We start from the raw sequence: 26,637 nt of genomic DNA on the forward strand, positions 1-26,637 counted from the left end.
AGTATCTTCCATAAGAGTACGCTGGCATCGCCTCGTAAAGCAGAAATAAAATAAGAATTACTTGATCGGCGGCCATGTTCGATTGTTCGTCGTTCTCATTAATTCCATTAATTATTTCAATCTGACATTTTTGTTTTCATTTGTTTTGTTCGAAAAAGTCAATTATTGAACTCTTAACTAAAATCTAAATCGATTAATGCGATGGCTTTTATTAACTGAAATTATTTTATAAAAAAGATACGGTAACCAATTATATTAGTACGATACAGGTGGCATTGTAGCGTAGTTATCAATTGATTATCAACAAGTTTAGCCGGCTAACGTGTTGCGATATAAAATTTCACTCTTTCACAGAGTTACTAAGCAATATTACGTATCTCAACTAATAAAAGCAACAATGAGTAAAATAGAATTGGCAACTTTTTACAATGGCAATAAAATTCCTATGGTTGGACTTGGGACGTGGAAGGTGAGTTTTGCATTCACGTTTTATTGCTTTTATTGCTTACTTTTGATTTATATTTTTTTAACGAATTTTTTCATTCTCAATCACCCATCACGATATTGTTCAAAGTTATGTATTTTATTGCTCTTCTACGATATGGATGTGTATAAATTAATAAAGTAAAACATCAAGCGGAAAATAATATAAAGGTTATATATTACATATTTTGAATATAATCCGTTTGCGTTAATAATTGTAATTAATTATGAAAATTAAATATAAAACAATTAGAGTTTTCATTAGAAAAAATTTACTTTTTTCATGAAGTTCTAAATTTGGATAATAAATTTTAAAAGAATAAATTAAAAAGAATTCCTATAATACAATTATTATTATAAAAATCTTTAACACATATTTCTTAGGATCTATTAATTTTTTTTTATTACGAATTAATTTTCAAATAATATTTAAAATTAATGGCACTATCACGATTTTAATTTCATTAGAAAATAAATAGTAAAATTGGTGTGTATAACACATATAATATTTATAGTTCGTAAATGTAAACAATTGTAAAGGCAAGTTGGATAAGCACTTTATCAAGTACCAATCATTTTTCTAACAGACATTCCTCTATTTTTAATACATTTTTTGTTTTGTTTTGTTTTTTAAAAAACGGAGATAAATTTTCTATGTATTGCTTTTCAATTACTATGTATTATATAAATATGTAAATTATAGTTCATTAAAAAATTGAATTAATATTAGCATAGAAAATTCAATATTTATAAGCTGTTTAATATGAAAGTACAACATGTCGCAAAGAAATAATAAGTCTAGAGGATAATTATATAAGAAAAATACTGGATTACTTATAAAATCTATACACTGCTTGTAGTGTTAATATTGAATATACATTTTAATTTTATTTATTACGTGTTTTAGTTAGTTGCCTTCAATATAAGTAATTCATTTCATTAGCAAATTCAATTTTATTTATTTATATTTGGTCTAATTTATATCGTGTAAGAGATTTGAGTGTGTGCGAGTGCGCGCGCGCGCTCATATATGCAATTACTGCGGTAGATAAATATTTAATTACTGATGTTCGTGATATGTCTTTACATATCAAGTGCCGTATTCTTTAAATATTGAAATTATATAAGATATTTCATTTCTATTTCAATCATATAACATTATAATATAAATTTTTTATTAATTAAATAGGAGAAATATTTAAAATAATACCGGCTATCGCTACAATTGTCAGTAGCATATAATTTTGACAAAAATTATATTGCTTTATATTTTCAATAAGGATAATCGGGAATTTAAGAATAATTATTAATAGTATTTTATAATTTGCCTATGCATACGATTGAATACAGATAGTCAATGATTGAGTATTAAAATCGCGTTTGACGATTTGCATTAATTATTTTTATCAATTTTCTTTTACATTAAAAACGAGAAATACATATTGTCACCTGATATTATTTTCAAATATGGAAGACTTTACGATATCCATGATTTTGTTGACTGATTAATCTACACAATCGTAATAAAATCAAATCAAAGACACAATAAGATAATTAATAGATATCTAGTGATAAAAATATCTGTGATAAAAATGGATTGCCATCCATTGACAAAAAATATGAATTTAACGTTAACTTGAAATTGTTTTACTAATAATAAATATGTAGTCTAAAGGTAGCGCCGCAGTTGACATAATAAAGGACGCAATACGCATTGGATACCGTCACATCGACACTGCTCCTATTTACGGCAATGAGCAGGAAATCGGAGAAGCGATCACATCCTCGATCCAGGAGGGCGTTGTTAAACGCGAGGACTTATTCCTAACGAGTAAGCTATGGAACACCCAGCATCGGTGCGATTTGGTCGAGCCTGCATTGAGGAAAACTTTATGCGATTTGAATGTGGATTACATTGACTTGTACCTTATTCACTGGCCATTCGCTTACGAAGGTTTTAACCTTTTATTTTACTTATTAATTATAAGTTATCCTTCCTATTATGATTCTCTATTTCTTCTTATGTTCATGATAAATATATAGTATTGCTAATTAGCGATTTAAGTATTTTTTGCTTTTAAAAATCATAAAGCGTTTTAAATGGAGTTTATATGAAGTCATTTGTATTTGTAGAGAGTAAGGAATATTTTCCTGAGGGTCCAGATGGAAAAATCCTATTCGGTGATGTCGATTATATCGATACGTGGAAAGCAATGGAGCAAATATTGGAGAAAGGCCTCGCTAAAAATATAGGTGTCAGCAATTTTAATTCCAAGCAGCTTACCAGAATTCTCGATGTATGCAAAGTTAAACCAGTGACAAACCAAGTTGAATGCCATCCATATTTAAATCAAGTGAAACTGTCCAAATTTTGTAAATCGCACGGAATATTTATAACGGCGTATAGTCCGCTCGGCTCTTCGGACAGACCCTGGGCCAAGCCAGGTGATCCAAATTTATTAGAGGATCCAAAAATTAAAGAAATTGCGGATAAATACAAGAAAACGCCGGCCCAAGTTATTCTGCGCTATCAGGTATCGTCGTCCTGTAAATTGATAGAAATATTAAAAAAATAATCTGATAATATTGTTTTCACGCGCGAGCATTAATGTTTAATTCAAAGTCCAATAATACCTAACTACTATTTATTACCAACTGATTGTAAAAATAATTATTTATCTCTTGTAATAATTTGTCATAGTTAAAAAGTTATTTTTTTTACATATTTTAAGTTATTCTTAAGTCAATATTATTTTATTATTTTATTAATCTAATTTTTATGAGTACAACAATGTAACATGGAAAGACGTTTTCACATAATCATTATTTTTACATATTATAAATTATTATTCTAACGTTTGCTCGAGTTTATTAAACATACTTAGAATTATTTGTTTGAAAATAATTCAACAATTATCTATAATCTCTATTATTTCAGATACAACAAGATCACATTATTGTTCCAAAATCCGCATCGAAGATAAGATTAGAAGAGAATACAAAGCTTTTTGATTTTCAATTAACTGAAGATGATATGCAACTTCTTCATACATTTGATCGTAAATGGAGAGTTTGCCCAATGAATTCGTAAATATTAAATTAAAATCTCATTTTTGATACGCTTGAATATATGTTATTTGTATTAAGATGTTTTTTTTTCTTTTTACAGCTCTGTGAAACATAAAGATTATCCCTTCTATGAAGAATTTTGATTATAATTATATATTTAATTAGTAGAGTTTTTATTTGATTTTATTAAATATTTCAAATTAGCGATACTTTTTTAAAAGAATAATATTGAATATATTTCGAAGTTAGTGATATTTACTTAATTTATCGAAGTAGCACGTTCTTTTATTTTATTTCTTTTAAAATGTATAATATTTTTAAAATTTGAAGGTTTCGTGTACGTCAAGGTTATTAAATAGTGAAGATGAACATGAATTTAAAATGGAAGGTTAATAAAATGTTATAGAATTAAAAATATATTTGATAAAATTTAAATATCATGGATAATGCTTGCAATTTCATATATTAAAAACCATTGTATTCGTTCATATTCTTTGGAATTATTTTAGTGTTATTTTAAGTTTTTGAACAAATTTATATTCAAATATAATAGCCATTTTTACATATTGTTTATAATATAATAATGATTTTCACATAATGTTTATAATATAATAATGATTTTATACAATTTATATATCAATTTTTAAATAAAGATATATTTTATATAATGTCTAGTAATACAGTATTTTTTAATTCGATGTACTTCATTCAATGATTATTATTCATTTTTATATTTTTCAAGAAAAATGACAAAATAATTGCTATAAAATATATTAAGACATTTTAAAATGCAAAATGCAAATTTTTATTTATCTATATATCAAGAATATACGTGTGCATGTGTATGCCCGCGTTAGCGCGTTGCGTATAATCATTGAACCTGTAAAACAATATTTCTTGTTAATTACTTTAATTTTAATTTCTTATTAATGTATGTTTTTTTTCAATATTCCAACGAAAGTATGGACAATTCAAAGTTTTGATAATAATTTCTTTCGATCGTTTATGAGATATTGCATTGGTGTAGATAATTTTTTATAATTATATAAATTATTTTAGTATTTTAGAATTTATTGTCAATTTTATTCGTATATTCTTTTACTAAACCAATTAAAAAACTAAAATTCATATATAAATGTAACAACAATATCGTAATCTTAAATAATTGATAGATTAAAAATTATAAATTGTATTGAACAAATTAAGATAATTGTTTCCTTACACTTAGATAATTTATCATAATACGTAAAAATGGAATTTACAATACTTAGTAAACGCAATACTTTGTTATATTATTTTAATTTATGAAATATATAATTTCAATACATTTTTATCTCAACATTATTGAACATTAACATTTATCTATTTACTAGTGAATAAATTTGTTTATATTATTTAATTCATATTTTTAATACATTAGATTTATTTAAGTACATTCTCTCTTATTTTAATTACAGAAATTTTGAACGGTTTTGATTTAAATTATATGTAGATATTTTTAACATAAAATTTTTCATATTTTACACTTGCAGCATTCGAATTTGGAATCTTTTTGATAAACTATTTTCTCTGCACAAAAAAGATAATTCATTATTATGTGTTCTTTCTTCCGAATTATTTTATCAATAATTAAAGTGCGATGTCGTTTGTTACGTTCACGGGATTTACATTTTTTTTTTAAATATGTCTATTGACTCTGCATTTTTAGTAGCGACTTCGTGAGAAATTACTTTATTTTTGTGTTTATTAAATTCAAGTGGAAATTCGTTGTTCTGTAAATATCGTGTTTAATGCTTAAATTAAACTTCATTCGATACATATAAATTAAATACTTAATATATTTCATATATCTTTACAAAATGGAAGAACAATTATTTAATTTTATATTCAATTTTTAAAATTTAAATAAATATATCGTAACATAAATATTGATAAAAATTGCGTTTAAAATATAAGTTATCGACATATGCATTACTTTTACATTTCTTTTACAAATCATCTATCTTTAGAATTATTTTGCCTCTTGATTTTTATTTCAAAAGATAACAATGCATAACTTAGCCTTTTAACCTATGAAACATTTTTTTATTTATTAATATTGCTTATTTATTCAATTAATTAAATTTTGTATAAACAAATTATCGAAAAAATTAGGATTTCTTTAGATTGTAAATACTGGGATGGAAATTATTTCGTAAATTAAGAATAAGTTTTCGATTAATACGAATGATGAAAAAAGATGAAATTTCCAATTACAATCTTATTAAATTATATATATCTAAACTTTATAAACTATAATTTTATTAATAATTTCTACGCTCATTATTTATGAAAATGCATTGAATATTATGGCGGAACATTTGTATTGTATTGCCGAAAAAAGATCTCGGACTTACATTTTAATAGCTTATTATTATGTTTGATGCAATATATACAAATATGAAATAATGCATTATTTTATTTGATTAAAAATAAAAACAAAAACAAAAAAAAAAGTTAAATAGAATGAAGCGACATTAAAATTACAAGATAACGTGAAACTTCGTTTTCATCTTAAATCTTGCAAATCGATCCTTAAAAATTCAGACTCACAATAATGTATCTTCCACCCAACAAACTTACACGTTCGTTTTTCCAATGCTTCTTCCTCCTATGTACGTGATGCTTATTGTTATTGTTGATTTGATCCTTGCATCGCTTAAGGATCCGGTTCACCTGGTTGTTCATCAATTCGTCCCGTTCTTCGAGCTCGCGGATACTTTCCTTCAGTCTGAACTGCTTGTTTCTCAGTTGTTGTATTCTCACGAGGTTCTGCCGATCGACCTCGTCGAATGATTGTATGTTCGTCGTACACTCCAACTTGGTCTCCAAATGCTCTGCGTGCTCCTCCATCTCGCCATTCGCCAATTCCAATAACTCAAGATCCATGCTTTTCTCCATAAGCTGTACGTCCGCGTTTATTATCTTATTCTAAACGAATGGGAGGACGAAGATTTATTCACGCGCATTTCTGATTGCTGCCCTTTGAAATGCATGAAATTTTTACGACGAACATTCCTTCCCCCATTCCTAATATAAGACTATATAAAAGGATATTGAAGCGAAACTACAAATGTCAGATTTACACTGCCTACTCGAACGATAATTGTAAAAATTCCTTATAACGAAATTATAACAAAATAACAAAATAATTTTAAACTATAATAAATAAAAGGAAAAATAAATTAATTATTATAGGAAACAATTTTTTTAATTTATTAATTGTCAATATGTAAATAAATTGTGGATGGATTTTTATAATCATAGAAACAAAAATTCCTTGCTACTAATTAATTTTCATCTAAAGTTTGATCGATAAAATTTCTTTCTTATTTATAACATGTCGTTGAAAATGATCGATATAAATGAACGTCCCTGGATTAATAATAACAATAAAAGCCCCTTACTTTTCTCTTTCATGATACTCTATACTAAGTTATTAAGAATGCGAAGGAATTATTATGCGTTAACAAATTCGAAAGTTTCGAAAGTAAAATTTATGAAATTACATTTTATGAAAAAATATCTCAAGAAGAAAGCTCGGTTAATATTGACATTTATGATGATAATTAAAATAGAATACACGTGAATTATTAATACTTTCTAATAATAATAATAATAATAATAATAATAATAATAATAATAAATAATAATAATAAATAATAATAAATAATAAATAATAATAATGAATAATTATTTAATTCATCAAAATTTTTGTAAACACACAGTATGTTAAAAGATAATGGCATTTTGAATTATTACTAATTAAAATGCCATTATATAATTTAAATTTATTATAAGATAAGAAACAAATGTCGATTGTTTGACTTTAAAAAGAATAATGTAGAATAAAAATTAAATTAAGAAAAATTAAATTTTTATCACTTCAACCTCCAAATGATTATATATATACTATTATATATATATATATATATATATATATATATATATATATATATATATATATATTCAGTAATGAGTAGTTTCGTTGATAATAATTATATTCCGGTAAAAACGAATTATTTATAGTATACGCAAAAATTGTGAAATAATTGGAATATACAATTGTTTTAATCACATATTTTGTGAGTCAATTGAAAAAGGAGATAAGTAAATAAATAAATGTATATATTTAGATTCTACATTTGTTTGAATTGTTTGTGTGTTGTACGTGATCGAGTAAGAGAGAGAGAGAGAGAGAGAGAGAGAGAGAGAGTTTCAGGCTACGAAAGAGTAAAGAAAAATTTTAAACTTGATTGTTTTCTACATATCAAACGTGTAATTCTGATCGAGATTCATTATATAAATCAAATCGAATATGATTTGTTTATGACCGCGTTAACAGTCGGTGAATAATTTATTTTCTTTTTGTGATTGGCAGATTTTATTTAAGACGCGATCTCGGTTGATGTTTTCAACTATTGACTAATTAGCGGTGTTTGCTGATCGTTAGTGCCTAGTTCTTTGATATCTTTTGTATATGCACGAGATTAGTGATTTTGTGAATAATTCCTAGTTCCTGGTAATTCAATATTCTTTGCCAACTACTTGCAAACTTGTGGAATATTTTCTACTTTAATGCGCTTTTTACCACTGCACGTCAAATATTACTTTAATCCGAGACTTAAGTCTAGTCGACAATTATTCCGCGCTGTTGATTTACTTTGTTTTCAAAAATGTTGTAAGTTACATTTTCACTTGAAGAACTCATTAGCTATGAAAAAGGGATAAATTCAGTCCTTAAATTTGATATTATCAAAGAATTTATCGAGACGTACTATATTTGAATAGTAATTCTCACGATCTTGCCGAACGATTATAGTGAAACAACCAATACATGTGTGAAAGTAATTTTTTCCATTTCAAATTCAAATATTTTAATTCCCTTTGTTATTCGTTTTTCTCTTAATTTTTATTACTTCTGCCATGAAATTATCTGCCTCTCTTTCGCTCTTCAATCAATTATATTAAAGTTTACTTTACTATGCATAAAATTTAACGATTTAAATACATTTTTATTGTGTATACAATAATATTTTTTGTAAATAATATGCGTTGAGCCATAATACCTAAAATGTTTGTATTATAAATTCTTATTAAGTATCTTATTTAAGTAAATTAGATTAATAGAGGTTTAATGAAAAAGTATTAAAATATTATTTGTAATGATAGAGTAAACAAAAATAAAATTATTTAAAATTCAGCGTTCAATACAGTTTCATGTTAAAAACATTTGTTTTCTTTTTATATTTGAGTGACAATAACGGTTGAATAAATAATTAATGATAAACTGTATATAACTACATCACGAATCTTCATATATACAAGCAAACTATAAATTATATTGATAAATAAAAGTAAAATTTATTAACGGTATTACGTTCATTTACATTAATTTATTAATAAGTAATTCATTGAGACATTTTTGTGTTTAATGAATGATTAAGAAGTTAATTAACAATAAAAATGTACATAAGATCGATTCGACTTAAAAAAAAAAAAAAAAAAAAAAACTGTAATTGAAAAAAAAAGAATTCTGTATGTACAAATATATGAATTAAAGTGATAAAATAATTTAGCAAAAGTAAAAATTACATGGTAATATAATTTAATATCATGATAATTCGGTCTGAGTATTATTAAAAATTGCACAATATAAATGTTATTCTAAATCTAATCTATTCATTAATGCTTTTATGAATAATTTATGAAAGCAAATAAACATTAAATAAAAGATAATATGTAATATAGAAAAAAAATTTAGTCATTTTAATTTAAAATGAATTTAAATTTATTGCATTAACCGATTAAATTATTACAATACACAATTGATTGCAAATAATAATGATCGCGGAAATATATTTGTCAACATCGAATGGTAATAAAAGCATTAACGACGAATGAACGAAGTGATGAATAGGAGTGAAAATAAAATATAAGTAAGAAATTGTAGAATCTTCCTCACTCTTCTCTACTCTCTCCCTCTCCCTCTCCCTCTCCCTCTCTCTTGCTCGCTCGTTCTCTAATTTTCTCGCTCTCTAGATTAACCCGAAGATTAATGCCGTACGTGCAACTGGATCGTCTCGTTGTGGAGGCTCTCGATGCTCTTGATCAGTCCGTCGACGAATTCCTTCATTGGGTCGGCCGACATCGACTTCATCATCTTCTTAAAAATATCGACGGCCGCTTGATCGACTCCAGCCTTGGCTGGCCAGACAGATGCGGAGAGCGACGAGGGCGAGCACCGAGCGCTCTATCGTCGCGATCCTGGTGTTAAGAAGCTGGTAACGTTTCTCCAGGTCATGCCGGCGACTCGTGTACTGCTCAACCGCGCTTCTCAGCAGCTCTCGGTACACGTTGTTACTTCCTCGATCTGTTGAGTTTTTTCATATGCTTTACACACTTCTAAATCCTTTGCCCTTTTCCTTCGTTCGCCCATGCGCTAGCGTAATGCAAGGGAAAATGCGTCATACGGCCGAGGGTTTTTCCTTATAGGGTTCCCCGAATACCGAACGTATTCAACATGACAAAGCAGAATAACGTTTATAATTATTATTAATAATATTTTGTAGATCTTGTTTTTTTTTTGTTGGCGTTTTACGAATGTAGGCCAATTGGGCAATTGAAAGTGTTGCATCTTTGTAGATATGGATCTGTAGGTTCAATATTTTAAATTAAGAAAAAATCACATAGACAGATCCTTTGTTTTACTAATGTTGTGACAGATGATTCATAAACTAATGTATCAAATTGTATCAATCACGAAGTATATTATACTTAATCGTTCGAAGCTTTGTTTTACATAAAGATTATTTAAAATTAGAAATGAAAGCGTATTCAGACAGTACATTGATTATTATTATTATAAACATAAAGTCAAATATTGAAATTAAAAATACGTTTTATTTCTTAATAGTGATATCATTTCTTACATTGATAGTCACAAGCCATTCTTTATTTACATTTGTTTTAGCAGTAAATACACACAATATAAATTTATCTCAAATTGCGTACCAAATACTACAAATTATTTTAAGCCTAATGAGGTTAAAAATTTATATTAAAAGAGAACTATCGCTATATATATATATATATATATATATATATATATATAAACAAATATTGTCTGAAGTTAGTTAATAAAATTATTTATTCCGTAAATATTATTAATAAGATTATTAATTCCCTGTCTACACAGGGGAAGAGAGAGAGAGACGGAGAGAGAGAGAGAGAGAGAGAGAGTGAAACAGTTTACAATTACTTTAAAGCTGTTCATATTACAAATAACAGATAAATGAATTTTTTATTTTTTTACGTTAAAATTTTTAATTGAACAATATTATTCGATTAAAACGTCATGTTGTAATAATGTTTTAGAATAATATGATAAATTTAAATAATCTGCAATCTGAAGTTAGAAAGGGAAATTATAAATTCGCGTAATAAGTCTTTTAGTCTATAACCTACTTCTTTTGAATATATTTTTTTTAATATATTTTGTACTATTTAAAATATTTCCGTAATTGAAGCTTCGTTCTCATATTATATAAAATGAAATTCCTAAACATTAAAAATTTAGATAAAGATATCGAAGATAATAATTTCCTCTGGAACAATTATGATAACAGATATAACCCAATTCGCATTCGGCATTATCGAAAGTCATCTTCAAAAACTTCAAACATTTACAAAATTTCATCGAATGGTAATCTTTTTTATTATGATGCACATCAATTTCTTAAAAGTCTATTACAGTTCTACGTATTAAAATTACAAATATTTATTGTATTTTTAATTTCAAAGCTTTATGTCTTAAACATTGGCTTAATTACGTATTATTAAAAAATTAGCAACAAATACAATTAGTAATATTCATTAAAGAGTTCAGATTAATTAAATATTTAAAAAATATTTTGTACATAAATGTTTCTTAAAGAATTTGGTTCATTTTTTTTCTTAAACGTTTCTTTAAAAGTATTTAAAATAATAAAAGAGAATTAGAAATAAAGAAATAGTAAATATCTTTCATGATAGAATTTGAAATTCAGTATTAAATTTATTTTTCTTTTATAAAATTACTTGACTCCAAAGTAAACAGTAACATTCCTTCAAAATGATAAATGTTTGTGAGTGCAGAAAGAGGAGTAAGCATTATTTTTAAAGGAAAAATAATTAACGAAGCAATGTTTTGATGAATAAATGAAATAGATTAGTAGAATCATGATTATAAAATATTTATTAGCATAGAAAAATCCACGATCATTGTTAGCTTTACTGTTGCAATGACAAATCTGAATATCATGTTTGATTAAGTAATTTTTTTTAGATAATTATTGTTTTTGCGTCAATATATGGAATAAAATGGATATATATATATATATATATATATATATATATATATAGAGAGAGAGAGAGAGAGAGAGAGAGAGAGAGAGAGACACGAGGCATTAATATTATGTAAAAGCCCATAATTTCGTCGGCGGCAAATTGAAATGTACACGTGATGTCATTTCAATGAAAAAGCTCATTATGACATTTTTTCTTAAACGAGTGCCACGTCACGCAATAACGAATTTACTTTACTAGCTTAATCCAAACGTATTTGAAATTCTGCACTTTAGGAAGTTCCAAGTTCGTCTTTATATGTCCACCACGTAAGAGTGCGGAGCGCGAGCATGTACCAAACATTTTCGTTCACGCCTTGCGCCTCATCCTCAGCGGTTTGATCATCCTGGACACGTTTCATATTTGGCCCGGTGAATTTTTGCCCAATCAAATACCTGTGGTACCACCACCCCCACTGCCTCCGATAAAGTCCAATATAATTGAGCCCCTATGGTGCGATAATTGTTAATAGCGTTGAGAATCACAGAGTCTCGGATAAACAAACCTGGGGCACAATATTGCATTTATATTTTCATGTCACATCGGTCCTTTCATTGCAAAATTATGTGCAAAATGATACTGAATCTAAAAGTTTTTAATGTTTTATAATTTTTTATAATGCTCTTAAGACATAAAGGATCATTGTTAATATACTTGCTTTGTGTGTATTATTCTAACGATAAGATATTTATTTATTATATATATATATATATATATATATATATATATATATGGACAATGGGCTATATATGAATAATGCATACTAATTTAATAATGGGATGGAAATTTTTTAAATGTATGTAATACATTTTCTTTTACGAATTTAAGAATATTATGTATAAATAGAAATATTAACAATAACCTGAGACTATAGGCTATATGTATATATATAATTAAATAATGTATATGAAATTTTTTTAAATTTAACTTATAAAGAAAATATTGAAAAATTATTTTGCTCTATTTTAATTCTATTTATAGCATTATATAGTATTTTATCAATCTCTTGTCTCAATAAATCATTACCTTTTATCTTAATTATTTAATTACTAGAGCGGATATATTATAAATTGATAATACTTCAATGCTCGACGTAGTAGTTAAAGATATTAAGTTATTGTCTTATTGATATTATTTATTTTATATTTTCACGATAGTCGATAATCGATACTTTATCCTTATGAACGGTAGGACCGCCGATGGAATACAATATTAATTGATTAATTTTTAAGGAATTTATTGATCGAAGCATTTATTTTAGCACTTTTAAAAATATGTCAATTTTATAACGAATTTACATTATATTTAAAAAAAAATTGCGAAATTTCAAAGCAAATGTTGTTAGGAATACTTGATGTTGATATTGAGCTGAACATTAGAAATTACGTATACTTTTGTAGATAGCAAATGCAAACAATTCCTTCATTATTATATCTTACTTTGGCTTGACAACACAGTATCATATGTATGCTGCTTTTCATGGAAATGTAATGTAAGGTGGAAGGTAGTGTGCGTATGAGAAAGTATTTGTAAATGCATAAGCCTGAAGTGGCTTCAGGACGTATAAGGATGCCGAGACTTTGGGTGTCGTTGCGGCGAAGGCTTCTTATCAAATTACCTATGGTAGATACTTAATATTTCTGGCTCCAAGAATTTCTCACAAAGTCTTCACCTTCATTATTGTCAGTGCTCTTGCCATACGGTGTATCTTCAATACTGCCAGATCAAAAATAAGTGCATTCGTCGCATTGTCACTAGCCGAATTACATTACTATTTGATCATTGAAGATAATATTATTTTATAATTTCACGAAAATTAAGAAGTTTTGATTTATTACCTCGTAGGCAGATTCAGAAAAGGTACGTACTCCATTTACTTAAGAGGAGCCATAAAATTTGGTTAAATATTTACTTTACATGCATTATAGAATCTCCATTATTTTGTCTCAATTAAAGTAAGAAGTGAATAATATAATAAACTGAGATGCGATAAAACTTTTTAAAAATAAATTATATTATTTGGAATAATAATTGATGACGTGGTTATGTTATTTATTAAATGTAAGGGCACAAATTCAATAATATTTATTATATATTTAATTATTAAATGTCTATATGTGCATGCGCGGGTGCGTGCGTGCGTGCGTGCGTGCGTGCGTGCGTGCGTGCGAATAAAAGTTTTACTTAATGCATATGCATGAGATATTAAATAAAAGTTTTACTTAATGCATATGCTGAATTGACGTGAAAATTCATATATAAAAATTGAAATAAAAAATTACGTTATAATTTGTATATTTAATTTATTTATAATTCACTTTTATCATTAATGAAAATGACAAATTTAATTGTTTTAACTTTAAAAAGACTACAGTTTATTTATCTCATAATTCATAATGTTATTTGAAAAGTGAATATATATTTAATTGTAATAATATTGAAAATATTAATATTTATCATTACGTACATATAATAATTGTAGTGATACGAAGAATTTTGATTTATTACAGTCCCAAGGTAAATTTATAGAGTTAATGCGCGTAATTTCTTCACTTAGCAAATTCAATAATGGAACCAATATTATTATGTATCACATTTATAGCAGGATTTTGTTTACTTGTTATAATTTATCTTCGGATGTCCGAGTATTTTGAAATTAGGCATATTCTGGGATACATACCTGGACCAAAGGCGTATCCGTTCGTTGGATTATCTTGGAAAATTAAAAAAATTCCTCTGGAAGGTACATTATTAATAGTTTTACTTAATACTAATGATTATTGGTATTTATAGCAAAACGTATGTATTTATTTTTAATCGCTAATGTGTTTAATTATATTTACATTATTGCACATAATAAGTGTTTTAATTAATAACAAATACCTCATTGCTACTTATTAGAATATTATAGATAAATCTAATTTATAAATATATTTAATAAAATTTGTGTAAATAAATATTTTTTCATATGCACAAATACTAGGCACTTTAGTATTTGTGCAATTTATCATCCGTTTAGTTTATAATTCATAAAGCAAAATTTGATTAATATTCAAAATTCTTATTCGCTTGCTTTTCATAGATTAGTCTTGATGTAATTGAAAATAAGAATTGATAGCTACAAAAAAAAAAAGAAAAAAAAAAGATAAATAAATCAACTAACGGAATAAAAATCTTTATGAACAGTACATTCCATCTGGATAATTGAACATTTTTAATCTTATATTACTATTTCACTTAATAATATTACTTCCTAGTTTATTTGTATATTACTTGAATATTATTTACCTATCTGTTGCTTACAGATCAATTTAAGTGGTTTAACGACTTATGTTTTTCATTCAAAAATGGAATGGTTGTAACTTGGCTTGGCACAAAGCCAACAGTGAATATTCGAAAACCACGACAATTACAGGTAAACGAAATAAATGTTATTATTAGCGTAAGCGTAACATCATTCGTTAAGTCGTATAAAATTTTTTAAAATTTTATACGCATTATATTCTCACCTGTAATTACTTATTTTCAAATCAATAATATTATTTTGATATATATACAAAAGACTTAAGTTTCATATAATAAGTTTTAAATAATTAATTGTTAATTGGTGAAATAAAATTATGATTATAAGAAATATTACTATGAACTCATTGTAAAGAACTGTAAGAATGTATTTACATTAACAATTATACGTGTGTATATATATTTTAATTTTACAATTTTAAAATGAATTTACAATTTATACATTTTTTTTTTTATTTAAATAATTTCAAATATTGACTATTTTACAAATATGACAATTGTCCAGTTGATATTGAAAAATATAACATAAAATATCATTATCAATTTCATTTCAGGTCATTTTAGAAAATAGTTCATTTACAACTAAACCCGGAAATGATAAAATATTAACACCGTGGTTAGGTAATGGTGTGTTTACATCAATTGGTAAGAATAAAAAAATATTAAGTGTGCCATACGCAAGCGCGCACGAACCAAGAATTTTTTTTAACTATTATCAATATCTGATATTTATTGTAGAAATTAATTATAATTTACCATTCAGTTAAATTATGTTTAATTTGTACAACACACCTTTATACTTAATTACATTCTTATAATGTCTGCATAATATGAAAAATATTGTATAAATAATTTAATATCTAAAATATATATTTATAATGTTAAATCGTGATTTCGTAATATTATGGTTATATAATTCAGATAAAATATGGTTTGATCGTCGTCGATTTGTAAAATCGGCATATTTGGAGCTCTATTCGACAATTATGATTGAAAAACTGGAAATTTTAAAGGAATGTATCTCCAAGGAATTGGAATTAAATAAGACGCAAACTATTAATATTTTTAATCTAGTTTATAAATATAGTCTTGATACAATTTGTGAAATTGCTTTTGGAATAAATTTGGATTTACAACGAAACGAAGAGAATGAATATGTTGAAACTCTTCACAGGTGACAAGATAAAATTTTTTTATAACATTTAAAGTTTGTTATTTGAAGTAAATGAATATATATATATATATATATATATATATATATAAACCTCCCGGTGATGGCGGGTGGAGGTGTTACTAGCAAGTGGAGGAGACAATGCGATTGTTCAATTCTACACACAGTATATCTTGCTCTTGCCTTTATTAAATACAATAATATAATAATAGTCAATGGTTATAGAAATGTATGATTGGTGAGTATGAGTGACTTATGTATGAAGTTTCTTCAATTAGCTTACGTGTTGATGAGAGTGTGTGTACTCTCAGTATTGTGAGAAGTGTCGCTGTTATAACCGATGCTTACTAAAGGAAAGCTTGAGTCGCTGCTGCTTTAGCCGTCGGTGTGATCCGTTGATGTATGTGTAGTTATAGTTTCGATAATTTCACTCTTAGTTTATCCTTGCACTAGCGCTTCTTGGATATAAGTTTAAATTTTAGTTTGACGGATTCTGATAGTGTGGTGTGACTATTGCTTTGTTAGATTGCTTATTAATTGATGATTACGTACTTGTATAGCTACAGTGAGTGATAACTGTAGTATGAAAGTTTGTACATAGAATAGTGAGCCCGTCGTAGTGACTGCGTAATTATTACTAGCACAGCTATATATATAAACATAATGAAATTCTACATTAATATAGGTGATACATTAATATATATATATAAACATAATGAAATTTTACATTAATATAGGTGCAGTGAAATTATAATAAATTCTCATTCTCATTTTTGGTCAAAATGGAATTATATCTTTTATCGAACGAGAATTGGAAAACAAATTTTGAGTAATATAAAAATTATGCATAATTTTACAGAAAAGGTATATTTGTAATCAATAGATTTTTGATATATCATAGACTTATGTGAATATTCTTTTAAATTTTGAACGCATTAATTTATTATTTAATAGATAATAATACAAAAGCAAGTGGACAGGGAGCAAAATAAGCTATTAGTAACGGAAGAGTTTAATATTCTTGGTAAACATATTATAATACATTAATTTATTTACACTAATAGTATAGCTAATACTGATAAATTTGATATTTTACTTTATATAGAAACATGCAGAAATACTTCATTGTTAGATAAATTATTAGATGTGTGCGAAAATACAAAAACTCCTTTTACTCTACAGGAAATTCGAGAAGAACTCGATACGTTCATATTTGCTGTAAATACATAATCACATCATAAATAATTATATCAATAATTATTATTATATTAAAATTATTATTATTAGATAAAAAAATTTTACATATAAATTACCACAAGCTTATCCTATTTCAAGGGTCACACTACCATAACATCTGCTATTAGTTGGGCATTTTTTATGATTGGCAATAATCAAAATGTACAAATAAAACTTCAAGAAGAACTTAAAGAAATTTTCACTACTGATAATGAGCCAATTACAATACAAAAGTTGGAAAAATTGCAGTACATGGATAGAGTTATAAAAGAAGTATTGAGATTGTATCCAAGTATTTCTTCATTCGATCGTTTAGTAGATAGTAATGTTGTTATTGGTAAGAACATTATAATTTTTTAATAGTATTTTATACAATCAAATGAAATAAAATCACTGCTCTATTTTGATTATTTAAAGAATAATGGCATTATTTATGTGAAATAAAACAAGAAAAATAATAAAACAATACGTAGCTAATACAAATGTGACAATATACGCAGATTGTGCGAATATAATACTCTCCTATTCTTTTTCGTTCTCTCACTCACACACACACACGCACGCACGCACGCACGCACACACACACACACACACACACACACACACTCTCTCTCTCTCTCTCTCTCTCTCTCTCTCTCTCTCTGTACAGATTAAAATAAAATAAAAATAATAAGTATAATATTTCACATTAACTATTGAGTTAATTAACTTTTATTTTCTCTTATTGTGCTATTTTAACATAATTGAAATTAAATAGTAAAATATCATGATATTCAAGATATATTCTAATAATAATAATAAACAATAATTTATTTATTATGTGTAAGTAGTTAAATTTTTATTCTTTAATTATTATTCGTTAATAAGTACTTAAATAAATATTTTAAATCCTTTTACAAATAATTGTAAGTAATTTTATCAACATCGGTGTTCATAAAATGAATAAATATTATAAAATAAAAAACATTAAAGCCATTAAATTTAAAATTAATTTATATTATATATTTAATAAAAGGGATATTATAATAATTTTACACTTACACGAGTGAAATAAAAAATATAATGTTTTTTATATTCAATAGAATTTTATTGTTAATTTTCATGTTTTAAGCGACAGAGTACAACGATGCGATTCGGTTAATATTAGCAATGAGTTTGTTGGACTGTTCGAATGAGGGGGGAAGGAGATGTAAAATAGGAAAAGAAAATGCATACGAACAGTAATATAAGAGCAGATGTGGTAATTATCCCACAATCATGAAATTTAAGCAGATTGATCGGTTCGCGACGCGTTCTACTCATGATTTATAAAGGCACAGAGAGAGAGAGAGAGAGAGAGAGAGAGAGAGAGAGACAGAGAGAGAGAGGCGAGACGAGACGAGAATAGCAACGAACAGCTGTCAGTGCCTCGTTTAACTGGAGGTGCATCGTGGCAGCGAGTTCTTGCTTATCGATGACGACGCCACTGACAGTGGCGGTGACACGGGACTGGCGGTGACACGGGAGACTATGCCGGTTGGCTGATCTCGGGTGACGGGGGAAGGGAGCTTCTTCTTGTTTACCAGCGAGAGAGAAGACTCGGACCGATTGGCAGAAGCTCGGAAATTCTGCTTAACTGGCCAAGATTCACGGATGTCTATCGTCCTTATTATGCCTTGAACCTCACCGTCGCCTCTTGTAACCAAGTCTCGGTATCACTTTGCGTTGCAATACAATGAAAATATGTTATTTTAAATTGACATCAAATTTCAATAGATTTGGAAAAATTAATTTACGAACATTGTCCAACACAGCACATCAAATATTCCAAAATAATCATTTCTATTCTTTCTTATTTACTTTTCAATTATAATTTCCATCGTACCTTATATACGAAAACTGATAATAATCTTACATAATGAATAATATATATAATAAAGTAATAAAAATCAATTATTATTTTTAAAATTTATTCTTTAGTGATTTATAAAATATAGTCCTTATTTATTCATTTATGATGGAATATTTATATTTTTTAGATAATTATTTTATACCTAAGGGGATTGCTGTAAGACTTCATATTTACCAGCTCCATCACGATCCTGAGGTTTGGGAAGATCCTGAAACCTTTAATCCGGATAGATTTTTACCAGAAAACAATGCTCAAAGACATCCTTACGCATATGTTCCTTTTAGCGCTGGACCAAGAAATTGTATTGGGCAGAAATTTGCAATTTTAGAAATAAAAATTGCTTTGACAGTTATTTTAAGGAAATGGCACATCGCTAGTTTATTGAAACCCAGTGAAATAAAAATTATATCTAATTTTATCTTAAAACCCTTTGATAAAAAGATCGAATTATACCTTAGGCCAATTAATAAGTCAGAATCAAACTAATTCTAAATGTATTTTCAGAGTAACAATTACTTTTAATAACTATCGTAGATGATAATTAGATAAAATTGTTTGGTAGTTAATAGATATAAGTAATTTATGTAAGAGTCAATAGTATTTGAATAAATCAATTGATTATCCGTTAAAAATTTTGTAAATTATAAGGTAAAATATATCCTTAATTATAGAAATAAATGTTTATATCGTTTAGAAAAATCGTTTCTTTTTTCACTACACACTTTCAAAAATACAACTATTTATATGCTATGTGTATATAAATAAATAATATTCTATTTAAATATATTGATATTATGAATTTATCAACGTGAATTTCTTTAAAAAAATAAGTTTTATTATAATATTGCATATTCGTTGTGATGAAAAATATCACAGATAAATATGAAAAATATGTTCCTCAAATTTTTGGATACTTCAGCATATTTTTATTCTAAACAAAGCTTATAATAAATCCTATTAATTTTCAATTAAGACTTTTGTTAACTGATGTTATATATTTGACATCGCCACGGGTCCTACAGTATAATTATGTTTTTTGAGAAATAAATTTATTGTAAAACTACATATTGATGAAGAATAATAATATCTAGTTTATCTGCTTGGCGAGGAATGGATAGATTAATAGTTTATTGTTCATTTGACTCGATGGTGTAAATTAGAGTTTGCAGTGATTTGAATTCAAAATCAATAGAGAGAGAGAGAGAGAGAGAGAGAGAGAGAGAGAATTATTTGCATGTGACTTGTTGGTCACATCAACATAAGCTCGAGGTGTAACCAAATAGGGACAACAAATGTGAAAATATTCTTCCCATCATTACGCAAAGCTATTTTGTTTATTCCTCGTTTTTACAATCTACGACACGAACTCCAATACTTATTTACTTTCGCGCACATGAGAATGTAATAGGCTTCAACATATTGAAAATCGAAAAATCATTGAATATTTTTATTCAATACGTAGAAAACTTCATCGTAGATTAAAAATGTATTTTTCATTCGATTTTAACGAGCTTTTAACTTAACCTTTTTCCTGCAATAATTCAATCGGCGGTGCTAATATCATAATTTTATTATATAAATATCAATTATATAAATATCAAATAAATATCAAACTGATATAATTTATATAATTATTTATATATCATTATTTGGATAACACAATCATGTTCTATTTAATCGAACAATTACCATTTCTATAATTCCATTTAATCTTCAAGCATTATTCTATCTAGTATCATTGTTACAATAATTTCTTCTCATAGAACTAAATATACTATTTTTTTTTTAATATAATTTTTCTGTTCATTATCTTCATTTACTATTTTTATAATAACAAATGAAATATTATCATATTCATCTTTTTCATTATTATGACTGGGATTGCTGTCTAATTGAACTCTTATCGTCTACTCTTATATTTTCATTTTCATTTTATTTTTTTATACCATCAATTATGCTTACTTTCATTAATAAAGATGCAAAAACAAAATTCTGAATATTTATTCTGAATTATTTTTTTATTGTGTTAGATTTTCTGCGTTAGATTTTTTTTTTCATAGTAAAATAATAATTCACTGTTGTCATTTATACTCTTCAACAATAAGTTCAAGATTATTAATTTAGCATTTTAATTTTGTATAATTACTTGATTTGATATATTGATAATAAATCATTCCTTAATTAATCATAAGGGAAAATCATGAATATTTCTTTTGAAATATGAAAGATACATAGTTGCACGGTTTTGAAATACATTGTGTACATATTGTATTACAATAAATAAAAATTCAATTGCAAATTATTGCATGTTAAATTTGATGTGATTCGCTCTTTATTCAACTCTATATACTCATTCAAAAATTTCATATTGAATATGTAATATTTTCTAATCCCTTTCATATTATCAGAAATTCTTTATCTATTCCAATTATAATTCATCATTGTATTTACCAATAAGATAACATATTTCTGTTTCGTATAATGGAATAAAACGTAGTGATTTAGAAAATAAAACCAATTTCATTGATTTATAATTTATGTTGTAAATTAATTGTATATTCCGAGAATTATTATGAAAAAACAATGATTAGTAACGTGTAATCATCATTACATTTAAAAATAATATGTGTTCGCATTACGGCTTTTCCTACGAAAAAAAACATCCACAATGTGCTAGTAATCATGAATGATTGACGACTGAAATAATTGTCCGTATACATATATTCACTGTATATTAAATTATAATTTAATTATTAATTCCCATAATCTAGAAACCGATTAAAGCTCAGAAATAAATTTAAGAAAATAAACAGCTCATACAATTCACGAAGATTATCATGTTCTAATAAAACACATTAGGATAAATTTTTTTTTTAATCTCGAGCAATTATATAAATATCATGTTTTTTTTTTTTTTTTTTTTGTTAAAAAAATACATTAAAAGTCTTGAAAGTTTCGCAATTAAAATGAAAAATACTACGACACGGTTGTTTGGTAATTGAGATTAGAGTGAATTTGCGAAAACGTCCTTGTACTTTATTTCATTCAGCATGTTACAGAATGATTTTCTTCTCGCGAATTAAGACGTAGTTTTTGTAATGATCAGATTAGATTGTTGTAATGTTGTAGAAGTCGAGTGTCTCGTACGACGTCGCAAACAGTCATTCAGTAGCAAAGTGTCAGTGGAAGTGAAAGGTTCCCCAGTTATTACGAAGTATCGGTCATTTTCATCCAAGTTTCCGCAAGCTCATCTTACAATCTGTGAACTAATTAAATCTCTCATTATTAAAACAATAATCATGTGGATAATATTTTACTTTGGGCTGCTATTATTAAATATTATAATATGTCAATGGATTTTGAAACACTTGAAGCTTCGAAAGGCATTGAAAGGAATACCAGCACCGAAATTTCTTCCAATAATTGGATTTTCTCAAGAATTTCTCAAATGTCCGTCGGAAGGTTGGTGACCATGCGCTCATTTACTTTTCGTTATTTTTAATTTCAGAACTTCACATTATATTTGATAATACTTGTGAACGGTTATATATATGTTGCATTTACACAAAAAATACAAATTACGTTTCATACGAATACTTAAGTTATGTTAAGAATCTTAATTTTGTTGGTGTCTGGGATTATTAACATAAAATTATTTAAGAATAAGATTATGAGGGTGTTTCCCGTTCAACGAATAAATTATTTTATAAAATTTCATGATTTTTTTTATCATTATGAAATATAAATGAAATTGTAGTATTATAAAAAAATTATAACGTCTTTAAATTGTTTCGATCGTTTGTAGATTTGTGCAAGTGAATGTCAATTTTCATAAGAAACGAAATTTTTATCAAATTCATTTAAAACGTCTGTTTTAATTTATGTATTTTGTTTTTGTAGATCGATTCAAATGGTTTAATGATCTATGCTATCAATTTAATAATGGAATGCTTTTAATATGGAAAGGCTTGGAACCTGGGGTGATTATCCGGAAACCACGACAAATGGAGGTACAATAAATAACGCAATAAGAACAATTTTTAAAGAATACATGTCGTTTGAAAGATTAAATTTAATTACCAATGATAAATTAAAATATATATTAAAATATCCGTTAACGAATATCCGTTAATCCGTTAATAATAGGTAGTTCTATCAAATAGAAAGCTACTAACAAAAAGCAATGGTTATAAAAATTTTGAGCCATGGCTTGGCAAAGGACTCATTACATCCACAGGTATTAGAATTACATAAATGCACATCTAAAATACATGTATGCGCGCGCGCGCGCGCGCGTGTGTGTTTGATTAATATTATTTTTTTCTTTCGATGTTTAGGAGAAACGTGGCAAAAGCATAGACGAATAATAACTCCTACATTTCACTTCAATGCTCTTGAAAATTATGCAAATGTCATGCACAAAAATCTTGAAGTACTAACTAACATTATAGAGACGCGATTACAAAAAAATCCCAACGCCCCTATCAATATTTATAGATTAATTACTAATTATGCTCTTGATGTAATTAGTGAAGCTTCCACTGGCGTCAATGTTCATTCACAACTTGGATCAGACAATATATATGCTCAAAAAATTAAAAAGTAATAAACTAATATTAATGATAAAATATTTAGATATATCGCTTCAACATATATATTTCATATTGTCAGATACTCTGAATTAAATATTGAAAGATTCATGCGTCCTTGGTTAACATCGGACATTATATTCTCCATGACAAAATTGGGACAGGAAGCTAGAAATGCTGTTAAAACTATGCATAATTATACACGAAAGGTATATGTATAAAAATTTGTTTGAAATTGCAAAACTAATTATGTTTGAAATAGATAATAAAACAGAAACTAGCAGAACGACAAAACGAAATTTGTGCAAGTAACGATGCGGATACTAATTACGACGAAAATGGTAAAAGATATAATTTTTAACAAAATTATGAGTTTTTTTTTTATTATTATTAAAATGGATGAATATTAACAATTCTTAATATTTTTTAATATTTAGGTAAGCGCTATCCAAAACGCTTTTTGGATATTTTAATGGACCATTACGAAGAAGTAAATCATACGTTATCGTTTAAGGAGGTACTGGATGAACTGGAGACATTCATGTTTGCTGTATGAATAATAAGTTTATAAATGATTTTTTTTTACTACATTTGTATTAAAGAACCCAAATATTTTATTTTTTAATATATTTTTGAAGGGTCACGACACTACAGCTGCCGCCATTAGTTGGTCACTTTTTGCTCTTGGTAATGCTCCGGAAATTCAAAAAAAAATTCGTGACGAGCTGAATGAAGTATTGGATAATCCCTGTGAGCAAGTAACGAGTAAACATTTGGCTCAATTAGAATATTTTAATAGAGTCGTAAAGGAAATCCTTCGATTATATCCAAGTGTTCCTGAAATAAGTAGGGAATTAGATGAGGAAACTATATTTGGTAGTGTTGAAAAATTTATATTTGTGTTATCTAATTATTAGATATATGTATTAGAAATAATAGGCCGTAAAATGTGATTAAAGAATGACATTTTCTAAATTTTTCAGATAATTGTATTATTCCAAAAGGAACGTGGATCAGTATTCAGATATATCAATTACATCACGATCCTGAGGTTTGGGAAGATCCTGAAACCTTTAATCCGGATAGATTTTTACCAGAAAACAATGCTCAAAGACATCCTTACGCATATGTTCCTTTTAGCGCTGGACCAAGAAATTGTATTGGGCAGAAATTTGCAATTTTAGAAATTAAACATACCTTGTTAGGAATTTTGCAAAAATGGAACATTTCCAGTGTTTTGAAACCGCATGAGATGAAACTTAAATCAGAAATTATATTAAAGCCTTTCGATGGGAATATCGACGTGCATTTTACTCCGTTAGAATATATAATAAGTTAACGACTATTTATAATTTCATTAATGGTATATATACATATATATTAGAATATATTTTAAAAGATATAAGAAAAACTATATATTACATAATTGTATTAGAAGCAGGCCTTTTTAAAAATTAGTTTACTCTTTATTTTTAATATAATTGCAAGTATGTTGGTCGTTTCATTAATTTTCATAAGTAATTGTGTATATTCCTATGTGCTTTAAAATCAGCTTATAACTCTAAAGTAATTTAAAGTTTAGTTTATTATTAATCATAGTTATTCTGTTTTAACAGTGATGCAATTATTTTTCTATCATATTTTGTTAAATTTTATTTAGTTATACATAAATATCAGAATGAATTTTGTTTTAAATTCTATTTTATTATTAGTGCCATTTGTTGTTTTAGTTATATGTGATAACGAAAATAATATCAGGATATTTAATTCGTATAATTCGTAGGTATTGTTGTAACAATTTATATTTACATTTTTCATTGTATTTATTAATTAGAAGTTTATTAACAATATTTTGTGCTTTTACGTAATAATGGTAAATTCGAACGATTTTAAAAACTTAAGCAAATGGAAGGATGTGCAAATTATGTTAAATATTCTTAAGCAATTTATATCTAAATAATGATATTTAAAAACTGTATTTCGATATAGATGATGATAATTAATAATGTTCAAATACAATATTTTATCTTCTATAATAAATTTACATATTTTAAAATAAATATTTAATGTATAACTCCACTAAGCACACTAAGCTTATGTATTTGGTTGAACCTACGTGTAGTGATGATACATTTATAAAAATGTTAATTCGAATAGTCAATTTATTTATAACGAAGTATTTAAACAAATATTTAAATAGATATATATTCATAAAGTATATATAAATTATTCGTACATATTGTGAGAATATGAAATTATAATTTTTAAGTAAAAACGTGTTATATGTTATATTATCAATTTTATTTAGTTTGCTTTTATTCCGTTCAATATTTTTCTACGTAAGTTGTAGGTAAAAGTTATAATATTGTATTATTCACTTTATTTTTAGAAAAATTACTGCTCCTATCTAATCATTATTTATTAATAAATTTTCGTATTTTTGTTTTATATAATTATAAATGAAATGTAGT

General features: G+C 26.4%; 4 protein-coding genes across 4 annotated transcripts; all 4 read left to right on the plus strand.

Moving 5' to 3' along the window:
* Nucleotides 1-303: 303 nt before the first annotated feature.
* Nucleotides 304-3,750, plus strand: LOC105364327 (aldose reductase-like). The gene is made up of 5 exons (XM_011502225.1): nt 304-469; nt 2,152-2,437; nt 2,617-3,017; nt 3,422-3,570; nt 3,653-3,750. The coding sequence occupies exons 1-5, from the start codon at nt 398-400 to the stop codon at nt 3,693-3,695; spliced, it is 951 nt and encodes a 316-aa protein (XP_011500527.1). The 5' UTR covers nt 304-397; the 3' UTR covers nt 3,696-3,750.
* A 7,372-nt stretch (nt 3,751-11,122) lies between these two features.
* On the plus strand, nt 11,123-12,543 carry LOC105364328 (uncharacterized). The gene is made up of 2 exons (XM_011502226.1): nt 11,123-11,296; nt 12,213-12,543. The coding sequence occupies exons 1-2, from the start codon at nt 11,143-11,145 to the stop codon at nt 12,443-12,445; spliced, it is 387 nt and encodes a 128-aa protein (XP_011500528.1). The 5' UTR covers nt 11,123-11,142; the 3' UTR covers nt 12,446-12,543.
* A 1,934-nt stretch (nt 12,544-14,477) lies between these two features.
* On the plus strand, nt 14,478-20,063 carry LOC105364403 (cytochrome P450 4C1-like). The gene is made up of 9 exons (XM_011502316.1): nt 14,478-14,719; nt 15,282-15,391; nt 15,834-15,924; nt 16,201-16,453; nt 17,260-17,314; nt 17,405-17,474; nt 17,556-17,668; nt 17,786-18,023; nt 19,705-20,063. The coding sequence occupies exons 1-9, from the start codon at nt 14,545-14,547 to the stop codon at nt 20,061-20,063; spliced, it is 1,464 nt and encodes a 487-aa protein (XP_011500618.1). The 5' UTR covers nt 14,478-14,544.
* A 2,549-nt stretch (nt 20,064-22,612) lies between these two features.
* LOC105364404 (cytochrome P450 4C1-like) lies at nt 22,613-25,505 on the plus strand. The gene is made up of 9 exons (XM_011502317.1): nt 22,613-23,039; nt 23,478-23,587; nt 23,724-23,814; nt 23,915-24,179; nt 24,249-24,375; nt 24,441-24,507; nt 24,604-24,716; nt 24,805-25,042; nt 25,150-25,505. The coding sequence occupies exons 1-9, from the start codon at nt 22,676-22,678 to the stop codon at nt 25,503-25,505; spliced, it is 1,731 nt and encodes a 576-aa protein (XP_011500619.1). The 5' UTR covers nt 22,613-22,675.
* Nucleotides 25,506-26,637: the final 1,132 nt, after the last annotated feature.

Source organism: Ceratosolen solmsi, unplaced genomic scaffold, assembly GCF_000503995.2.
Source record: "Ceratosolen solmsi marchali unplaced genomic scaffold, CerSol_1.0 scaffold31, whole genome shotgun sequence".
Taxonomy (NCBI): domain Eukaryota; kingdom Metazoa; phylum Arthropoda; class Insecta; order Hymenoptera; family Agaonidae; genus Ceratosolen; species Ceratosolen solmsi.